The sequence below is a fragment of the Metopolophium dirhodum genome, chromosome 1, assembly GCF_019925205.1.
Source record: "Metopolophium dirhodum isolate CAU chromosome 1, ASM1992520v1, whole genome shotgun sequence".
NCBI lineage: Eukaryota > Metazoa > Arthropoda > Insecta > Hemiptera > Aphididae > Metopolophium > Metopolophium dirhodum.
In genome coordinates this window covers 105,490,528-105,502,098 of record NC_083560.1, presented here as the reverse complement: position 1 = coordinate 105,502,098, position 11,571 = coordinate 105,490,528, and the positions used below count along the sequence as shown (strand labels likewise).

The 11,571-nt window shown below is 27.6% G+C and overlaps 1 protein-coding gene across 1 annotated transcript; it reads right to left on the bottom strand.

Moving 5' to 3' along the window:
* Window positions 1-3,628: 3,628 nt before the first annotated feature.
* LOC132937846 (trehalase-like) lies at window positions 3,629-9,848 on the bottom strand. The gene is made up of 3 exons (XM_061004416.1): window positions 9,118-9,848; window positions 8,704-8,837; window positions 3,629-4,197 (listed from the first exon to the last, which is right to left on the bottom strand). The coding sequence occupies exons 1-3, from the start codon at window positions 9,846-9,848 to the stop codon at window positions 3,629-3,631; spliced, it is 1,434 nt and encodes a 477-aa protein (XP_060860399.1).
* Window positions 9,849-11,571: the final 1,723 nt, after the last annotated feature.

The following is an 11,571-nucleotide window of genomic DNA, read 5'->3' as shown; positions in this document are numbered from 1 at the left end:
CCGAGGGCGACTTTTCGTACCGATATAGTGGCTATTGGAGGGAAAACGGATTTCTTTTGTGGCGCTCAATCAACATTTTTGAGACGGCCAATGAAAAAATTCGATGGGCGGTCTCCCAGGCCTCTGCTTTGTAATATTATATATCAGAAAAAAAAGGTATATTTACAAAGAACTTAGAGATTATAAGTTTGTATAGAAAATATTATCAGAAAAAAAAAAGGTATATTTACGAAGAACTTTGTATTCATATTTAAAGATTAAAGATAAAAACTAATATTTTTTTTATCTATTAATATAAATAATTTAGTATATGTATGAAGATATCAATTTCTTCAGATTTTTCATCTTTACCCCCTTTGAGGACTTCCTGCGTCTTCGCTCGGACCTTATTCGCGTTCTCCGCTAAATTTACAGACCACGCGCGGCCGTCCTTTGTTCCCGGCGGGCCCGCCGCGGCGGAGATAACGTGCAAACCGAGTCGCGCGTGTTTATCGATAATTTTTTAGAAAAGTCGAGTTATACCACTTAACGTCGCGTAGGTATTACTATATACTGGGCACTAGCTTAAATACATGCGTCAAAAAGTTCGATTTTTTATTGATATATTTACATGTTTTTTTTTTTTTTTTAATAAACTGCGTTATTATTATATTATTATATTTGACTGCCTTTTGTCCTTTTGCCTACTCGGTCTGTACATATTATATGTACATGTATATATTATAATAAATAATAAATGTATAATTATTAATTATATAATAAAATATCCAAGCTCGAGTCGAGTCGACTATACCATAGGTATGTTTAGTCATGAGCATAAAATCAAATTAATAACTAACCTGTATACTATATGACTTAATGAGGATCTATTTATTTATTAATATTTATTATATTATAGTAACTGTAGCAGTATTTTGTATGCTACATTAAATTATTAATGACCAAAATAAGAAAGTGGCTATTTGATTACCTCAACCAGTTAACTTACCTGACAACTGTAATATTATATATTGATATTTTTATTTGTTCATATATCATAAGTAGGTAGGTATATACAATATGTTTTTTTAGGTTGTGTAGTATATCGTTTGCATTGTGTGTAGTTATATACTACGGTGAACGTCATTCAAGGTGACTGACCTGCTAGACACACAAAAAAATTCGTTGGCTATATGATTTGCATGGACGTCCGAAATTTTTAAAATTTTTTTTGACGTAATTTATTACTTATTTTTGCTTTTTTGGTGACAGTAATGAACGTTGTCCGCGATCCGACGCAGGTATACCTGACGTGACCCGGCCGTCGCAAATTGTCCGCTATCCGACGAAGTCGGATTGTCTACCCGGATAACTGAGGTGACTGACCTGCTAGACACCAAAAAAATAGCAGTGGCTGTATGATTTTTTTACGGAATTTCGAATTTCCAGCGGCTTAACCCGGGCTACCACGTCGAACCGCGGTGTCAACCGCAGAATCAATTTCGCGTGGATTCACGGGCAACGCATGTAACAATGTCACATAATACGAGGCAATAAAAATAAAATAAAACATAAGCATCTAAATATTATAATGTTTTTATTTTAATTATTTAATTTACTATATGTGTAGACTGTAGGTGGTGCATTCAAAATTAAACTGTACATGAATGTTAATGTTATTTCAAAAATAATTTCCATTTTAATTTTAAATGTTACCCTTCATACATTCGCTTTCTGATTAATAAAACATATTTAATTTCTAGGTAATTTGTCTAGATAATAATATGATTCAAAACCATTTTTACTTAGGTAGATAATTTTTTCCTAATTTTAATATTTCATGGTAAATATTCTCACATAAAATTTGAAACTCACCGTATGTAAATTGCTATTGTTAATGTGTTATCACTTATTTTTTAGCTCCGATTTTAACTTCCTAATTTGGAAATGTAGAGCAAATTAAATGTCTGAATCAAAAAATATTTATAACAAAATGTTAAATTGTAATTAACAATCTATGACTGACGTAATATTTAAGTATTCTAAACCATCCACTAATAACCATAAAAAATACATACTTAAAAACTTTAAATTAGGTACTTTAAATTACTCACAACAATACGTTAACTTTTCATTTAAAATCAAATATTGACAGACTATAACTATTGACCTAAAATTCCTAAAATTATCTATCATAATTTTAAATTTGTTTGTTCGTTGATTAATATTATACTATATTTATAATATAGGTTCAAGAAGTAAGCTGGAACAAAATATGGATATAATATTAAAAATACAAATTTAGAGTTTTCTTCTGATTTTAGTTTGAATCAAGGTAATCAAATGCATTATATATTTTATATCATATATTATTATTATTTAATTTGTATTTACATCAAATATGATCTACTTTTGTATGATCAGTACTATTCTTTGAAATGATTAAATTCTTCAATACATCACTGCAGTTTTTTGCCGTTACATCCCAATTTTTTACTGAGACTGTAGAATTGTATAATTGGAGAAATTCCAACACGATTCCGTTAGACCAGCCAAACCCATCTTGGATCTTATATTCTCCCGAACTGAGTCCTATTGCGCCTCCTTTATCCACTCGGTACTGTCAAAACATTTGGCGAATTAGTATACACGATAACCAACGACAATATGATTTATTTAAATAGGTCTGCAGATATAGTAACAAGTATTAAAAAATGTAAAGTCTACCAAGGGCTAAAATACTATGTCCCCTGCAAATCAAAGTGTGTCCCCTGAATGATAAATCTGTGTCCCAAGTTTTATAACGTGTTTTTTTAGTTTTGTAGAAATAATAAACATTAATTATTCAATATTTTAACTTACTAATTACCTATTCTGTTAACTTAAGTTAACTACCTACTTATTTTATTTCTATACTATGGACAAGTTTGTTATAAAAAAAAAGAAGAAATGATAATGGGGAATTCAAAGTATTCTAAGCTGTGTCTATTTTAATAATATTATATAATTAGGTATAGGTACTATAGCATATTACAAATATGTATTGTTGTTTATTTTAAGTCTAAAATATGTTAAAATATTAAAAAAATCAAAGTTTAAACTGATGATTCTAATCATAAATAGGATTTTATAGAAATAGATAGTTATTTTGTTTTATAATAATAATTATAAAAGTTACCTCGATAACACACTTACATGGTAAGTGGTATATACAAGTAGTGGGAGGGGGGATTTTGTGTGTTTCAACCCTCAAAGGTTTTTTTTGATATAGAAAACTGTCAAAGCCCAAATGTAACAGTGAAATTAATAAGTGCGTGGTGTGTCCACTGTAATCAGATGTATTTTAGACCCTACAGTCTACAATTCACCCGAAACCTGCCTATCAGTTAAACCACCTATACCATGTTCAATTACTGTCCTGCAGACCAATTGATATGTTTGTGCACATATTTTTTTAGCAACTTTAAGCATTTGCCTCAAATAGTTATACCCTTATGATGGTTATGTACGTTGTGAATTATTAATATAAATTGATAGTCAAAAACAGCCTAATGAAATGTACCTATATTTATAATAAATTAAAATAATATTGTTTACACTGCACAGTATCCCCTTTCTACCCTATAAATTGTTTTATTCAGCTGTTTCATCAAATCGGACTTACTTTTTCATACATCTTAGAAGTGTTGTAAAATGGCACATAATTTGTGCACAACCATTTGGACGCTAGTTCTGACGCAATTTTTTTCGCGTCTTTATGACCAGTGTTCTCTAACGCCATAACTGTGATGTATTGGAGTGGGGGCCAAGCATTCGGCTGGTCCCACTGTTCAGCCGATTCGCTAAGTGTGGTTGGTATGCCCCCATGAGTCTTCAGTACATCCGCTTTGTTCAAATAGTCAAGCACTCTTGTGACGAAGTATTCGGTTTGGTTTTTTGCATAGCATCCAGTCCATAATGGTGATATGTTTGTAGGATAAAAATATTTACGTTTAACATTATTAATTACATCGAAGTCTAACCACACTCCGATTTCTTCATCCCAAAGAACAGCTGTCACTGCTTCGTTCCATTCCAAAGAAATGTTTTCGTATTTCAAAGCCTTTACAGTGTTATTCATCTCTCGGTAGAAATCACTCAATATTTTAGCATTCCAAAACATTAAGGCATTTAACTCTACCGGGACAATTGACCTCGTTTTTGTATTTGTGATGTTTCCTGCAATCATACAATGACATCAGTTATTGTACCTATGCAACGTTTTTGACCACATCATAACCTAAGACAATACTTATTATCCGATTTAATGACACTTTATCTCACTCCCCTTTCCCATTTTATAATGATACACACATAAAATATATTTACATATTTAATACATCGCTCGTTTACCATTGAGTTCAAATATTACATTTTTTAATGTAAATTAGATAAAAAAATAAAAATAAAAATTATAGGGTAACAAAATTAAATCATTTTCCAACCGATGTGGGGAATATGAAAATCATATATTGATCAGAAATGAAGTACCTTATTATATTTTATATCATTGAGACGTCGTATACTATCAAATTCGGGATCAAGTTTTAATTATGTGTATGACAGATAAAAGTAAAATAAAACTAATATTATGCTGCATATTAATCGTTGTGGACATGTTTCTAGAAAAAATATAATAAATAAAACGTTTATCAGTTGAGTATAATAAACGTGATAACACATTTTAGGTACACATCATTTATGACATAGACTTTAGAAAGTATAACTATAATAGTTAAGCCTACTGTAATTTGAATAAATTTTCATATTCTTTACATTAAATATATAGTGAATGAAACTATGTTGAAATAGTGCACGAAAAGAGAAAAATATTGGTAATAATGGTAATATTTATAATTGTAATAATTACCACATCATATATAGACATAACATTCTAACATTATATTCTTAATATCTTAGTATTTACGATAGTTCTTTATATAATTGACATTTTATCATATACAATGCAGTATTGTAGTTTTGCTGGTACCTACTAATCAATACTTTAAGCTTTGTTTAAACTTATAAAACAGTCTTAAACCAATAAATTGATTTTATTTTAACAAATAAATTAGATGAAAATATATACCGATGTTAACAAAAATAATGCAACCATCCACCGTGATCCTATATTCGTGATATAATTGGTGACTAACAAGCTTAGGCAAATAATGCTTTAGTTAAAAATATTGTAATATACAGAAAAGCCTATTGAAGGCGACGAAAAATATATAAGCTATGCTTTACATTTTATTTATGACGCGCAATTATATATATTATATACATTTTTATCCAAGCTTAATTCGTCATCTGCGTTAATTTACATGCCAACTTCACTCCCATTTTTAGAAAATTTAAAAATGTTCAGAAATACAACTATATGTACCTACAACTTTTATAATATATTTTATCATTAAAATTTTTCATTAAATTAGTGATATCTTATTATTTTTTAAAACACATGATATTTTTGAAATAAAATAAACTGAATTATAGACAAATATTTTTATTTCTATACTTTTTGTTTATATTTTCTCCCACTAAAACGCTTTAAATAAATTAAGGAAAAGCGGTCTTAAAAAGAAAAACTTTTTCGTGAAGACTGAAGAGTATATATTTTGTTTCAAATTTCATAATGTTTAAGTAGTTTTTATCGTAGTAGGTATATATTAGCAAGGCTGGGGATTTACGAGTTAAAGTTAAAATTAAGTTAAAACGTGAAATTAATTTTAATTAAATCAATTAACTTGTTAATTTTTTTTTTTCAAATTAACTTTTAACTTAATAAGTTACTTTTTTCAAGATTAACGTGTTAATTTCAAGTTAATTTTATTTCAAAAGTATCTAAAGTAAGTTAATTTTTGTTCGAAGAATAATGACAATTTTTGAATGGGTTTTTACTTTGATGTATCATTTTAAATTATAATAAAGCATATTATTATGTGTCTAGAATTTTTTATTTTTGATTAGCAAATTTTAACTTTACACTAACGCTAAGTTTTTTTTTTTTCAAAGTTAACTTTTAACTTAATGAGTTAACGAAAAAAATACGAGTAACTTTTAACTAATCTATCTCAATTTAAATCCCATTGAAGTAATATCAACATTATGTAACTACATTAAGAACCGCTACAAAGATACTTGTTATCTCCATCTTACAAGTATGTAAAATTGCAAATTTACGATCAGCAGATCACATGAGTTATTTAAATTTTATATATATATTTATAAATATATATTCAGTTTTCAAGTGAGTTATAAGCATTTATAATTTACACCATCTTATATACGCATAACTTGTTAAAAAATTTAACCATCTTAAAAACCTACACACAAACACAGATAATATTCTTTCCATCAAGTTTAATAGTAGGTCAGTCACCTTATTTTTAAACTAACGAAGCTAAACGTGATCTGCTTACGCACTTTTAAGACGGAAACAACAAATGGCTGTGTAGCCGTGTGAGACTCAATATCTCAAACTTATTTCTGTTTCCTCCGAGTTTTAACATAACGAGATTTATACAATCTACACACTTACCGCTATATATAGCTTCAACTCATCAAGTTAATAGTTAATTTAAGAAGATGTAAGTAAAGTAAAGCTAAAAAACAACTTATATATTTTTTGGACGATTTTAGATTTTAGACGAATTAACTTAGATGAAATTAATTTAACTTATAATGTACTTATGATTAGGGCCCATATAATATGAGACATAGCCGCAAGTAGTATTTACAGAGAATTTAGGGCCGGTAGTTGACAAATCAACTATTCACTGAACTATTCCCCCAATAATTAAAGAAGTGGTCAGCTAAAATAGTATAATTATAACTGAACCTACAAGTTATAGTACCTAGTTATATTAATATATTTTATAATTTTCCATTTTGGATATCCGATTTATATATCTACATATTTTTAAATATTATTTTCCTATTAGTAAATTTTAATCATTCCAAGTAATGTGTGTGTGTGTAATATCTGTGTAATGGCGACAAGAACACTACCTAATTAATATTTATAGGTACACGAATACGAAATCGGAAATTGTATTATATGACTATACATTTTAATTATTATAATATTACATTTTTATATCAATAAATAATAATTATATATAAGTATATGTCCAATGTTGTATTGAATAATCTGTGTTAGACCTATGTTCATAATTTTACAACTATTATTTAAATAATAAATATAATAGGCGGCCAAAATTTTAAGCTACTTATTTTGTTTGTCTCATGAACCAGCTAGGACATAAGACACCGAATCGTAATTCGTAAATTAGTAACACCCACTATATAGTCACTACCCTGCAACTCGTACTATCGTAAATTAACTTACCTATACGACTATATTATACTATACATACCTAATATATAGTAATACTTATTATATATCAATAGAAAATAATTATAAATCTGCACAAATCATTAATATTCTTGGACATTTTTATGAATTATAATATTTCATAACGCAACAAAATTATAAATAAATGGTTAGTATACAATTAATAATTTAAAACAATTAATTAATAAAATAAGCTCGAAGGTAACACGTCAAATTTGTTAAGAATACAACAGTTAAGTTAAAAATTAGTTACAACAAAAATTAACGAATTATTTAACTTCGTTACTATTAACTTAAAATTTTAACTTAATTTTAATTTTTAACTCGTTAAAGTCTTGCCTATAGGCTATAATATGTAATATGATGCTTGGTACGATTTTTAAACTATAGTTGATATACTAAAAATATCATTATTTTATTCAAAAGGATTTAGATTTCTATTTATAAAACCCACCTACTCAACAATTTCAAATGCGTATATTTCTATAAAAGTAATGTAAATACAAAATTAACAATTTTAAATCCAACATGCATTTTTAATTTATAATATTTAGGTAGTTTTTAAGTATTCCGAATGAATTAATGAATTTAACACTACATGCAAGATTTTTTTATGTAAACTAGTTTGGATCAAATTTATTAAATAGTTATAATTAAGTAATAATATGTGTAATAGGAAGGCCACAAATGCTCAAATAAAATTTGTAATTATATGAAAGAAATAATACGATATAATGTTATTTAACATATTTGTTCAGAGCTATACATTAAAGGTGATTTGAGAAATGTTCGGAAGTTAATTTGTTTGTGTCAAATGAACATACCAGGTAAGTACTTTTTAAGAAAATAACAAAACTGAAATTTTTTCAAACTTAAATCACTATTTAATAGTAGGTAGGTATTGCGAATAATTTTTCAAACTATAGATTTTATTCTACAGGTACCTAACTATAATATTAATGTATTGTTATACACTACCTACACATTTTCCGCACACGCGTGGTAAAATAAAGTGTATTTTGTAAAATAATATTAATGATAGTAAGAAATAAAAACCATACATACATAATATTCGCTTGAGCTATAGATACAAGGAAAAATGTCCGGTAGAGTTATAAGTACATAGAAGTAAGTACGCTGAGCCCAAATCTATTGTTTTAAAATAAATGGCGTTTTTATTTTATTTTGTTGTTACTTTTACAGTATCTAACAGAGGAAACTTTTTTTACCGATAATCAAGCAAACGCAGAAAGCACAATTCATTTTGAACGATTTTAAGCGTCGTTGGAAATATTTATAATAAATACAAAAACTAGTAAGTTATTTACCTTTATTTGTTCCATTTAGGATGAACCAACGGCTCGAAAAGTCCCAACCCGATTCCGCTGCAGCCTTGAGCTCAGAGTAAAAATTTTCTTTTTCACTTTCAGTTTTAAAGAATTGTGCCTTCGTGATGTCTTCCCTGTTATACAAAACATATTTTGAAATTATAAAAATTTCAAATTTATAGATATTTACTAATAACCCAAATTACATATGTATGATTCGTAGGCAAATAGGTAGTACCTAATATACACTGTGCCACAGAAAAATTAAATAATTTTGAAATCATAACAAAACGTGAATTATTAATTCCCCCCATGCTAGTGTTCAATCAAAAATAATCATTAACATCAATTAATATTTATAAGCCCATAAATTAAACTTGAGATAACTTCTATGAAATACAAAACTGTATTTACCTGTATGATTCGGGCCGTGGTCCTGTTGAATAATCCCTGTATACTGCAAGCGTGTAATTTTTTCCGTTTTTGCTAATTGTTACGTTGTGCTGTGTCATCCAGTACTGGAATTCAATTTCTAATGCATGAATATTTTCTATCACAAATGTCATGTCATTTGTTGCATCGACATAACTTTTGATCATGGGTGTAATCATAGGGGGCTGAGATCGCTTAGCATAGTAAATTCTACCTCCGTTTGGTACATGTCCAAACGTTTTAATCATTGAGATATAATTACTTATCATACCTTTTGCAGTAATATGCATTTCGCATATTAATAAGCCTCTAATTATCCAGAACGAGTCCCAATAATATATTTCACGGAATCTACCACCTGGTATTATAAAGGGATTTGGTACGTAGATTAATGAATAGTTCGTGGGTTTCAAGCGGACGTCATCTATGATCGTTCTACCGAGTTCTGTCCATATTACATTTATTTTACTTGCCCAGTCTTTTAAATCGTTATCCTTAATGCTTTCAAGAAATTTTGGATGTTCGACCCAATCAGTAGGAATCCATTTTTTTAATTCAGAATCTTCTTTCTCGAAACATGTGTTGATGGTTTCATTCAGAATGTTTAGATCTTTGCTCCACTCGGTTGAAATGAAGAGGTTTTCAATAACATCATAGTTGCATTTAGTTTTCATGTCCACAAAAGTCTTAGAATCATGAAATAGTTTAGACATCTGTACGGTATGCAGAATAGGTCCTTGACAGAAAATTTTACTGAAACAAAAATATATTAATATAAATTATTAAATTAAATTAGAATGTTTTTAATTAATCTAATAGGTACTATTAATTTTATCTTAATAATATTCACTGTAACTAAATTTAAATGTCCTTTTTTCAAACTATTAACTACTTTTTTTTATATAAGATATAATATTGTGTCATTTTTGAAGATAATCCGTATTCTTAAAGTTTAAGTTTTAAGGTATCAAACATAAACTATAAAAACAAATTACAAGTATACATTTCGTTAAAGGTTTTATCAGATATTTAATTTCTCAATTTAATAGATGTAAAAATATAAATATCCTTGCATAAAAGTAAGGTAAATTATTAAGATAACTAATTAATTGAAACCACGATTTTTTCCTCGATACATTTTGGTCAGATTAAAGCTTATCTATTTGATGTTTGACATAAACTTAGTAAATACAACCAATTTTCAATGTTTACTGTAGTTCTGAGATTATAAAATAAATGTTCTTAACTTATAAAATGATATATTAATTTAAATAAATATATTTGTATGTATTATATTTAAAAAATTATTAGTATGGTCATATACACGCGTTTAGATTTGTTGACAATGTCGTATTTTCCATAACCCATTTATTGCCGAATTTCAAATTTCTTCTCATAAATCATAAAGCTTAAAAATAAAACTAATAAATCTGTTCAATTTTACATTTTATTTTTTTTTGTGTTGGTAATTACCTCAAATAATAATATAAAGAGGTATAAATTATACATGAAGTACAAAAACTTTCAAAAACCAAGTGTATTTTGTTTAAAAAAATATCTGGAAAATCTAACTCAATATAGCATTTATGAATTTATGGGTGTAGCTGTGAAGGCTGTAGACCGCCTGAATTTAATAGAACATGTTTAAAATGTGTTTTATTTATGCATACCATTACGTTATTTATTTCAATTATTATTTTATTATTACTCGTACTTAAATATATTTATCTGAAAAAATTCCCCAAAAGCATGCCTGATAAATAATTAAAATATACCATAATATACCCAATATATCACCGTCTAAAACGTGTTTTATTTATCTTAAACATTCAAGTTACTCTGTATTTTTTTGTTTGGGTGCATTATCATTCAAAAAATCAGTGGCAAGTTACAACTAAATGCGCTAAAGATAATAATATGATATAATCACATATAATATAGAGTATAGGAGTGTATCTAATATTATGGATCACTGCAATAGTATATGAAATAATATGATATATTTATATTATAGATAAATAGGTATAAATAAGTAAGTACCTACTATGTATAATAGCGCATGATTTATAACGGAAAAAATAAAATGTAAAATCTTAATTTATGCTATCACCATTCACCACAATAATGATAATAACAGGTCATAAAATACTTACAAGTATCCAATGTTCTGCAAGCCTATTATTATTCTATAATGTGCACACGGGATATTCTACAACACACGCTCCGTGACTCCGAGGAATGGCCATATATAACATTGTACGTAATTTATAAAATTACTCATTATTAATAAATTTATATCATTGAGTTTAAATGCAGAATGATAATACATCTATTAGATTTTAAATTTTGTTTTAAATATTAAACAAGTTATATACCTAGATGGCTAGGTACGAGTAGAATTTATTCGTTTGTACCCATATTTTGTTATATGAGCGT

What these genes read in the sequence shown, in the direction of transcription:
- LOC132937846 (XM_061004416.1), bottom strand. Translation starts at nt 9,848, where the DNA reads ATGTCTAAACTATTTCATGATTCTAAGACTTTTGTGGACATGAAAACT. An exon ending in CCACGGCCCGAATCATACAG is followed by an intron (nt 8,838 to 9,117) that starts GTAAATACAGTT and finishes TTTGTATAACAG; the next exon opens with GGAAGACATCACGAAGGCAC. An exon ending in CCTAAATGGAACAAATAAAG is followed by an intron (nt 4,198 to 8,703) that starts GTAAATAACTTA and finishes GTATGATTGCAG; the next exon opens with GAAACATCACAAATACAAAA.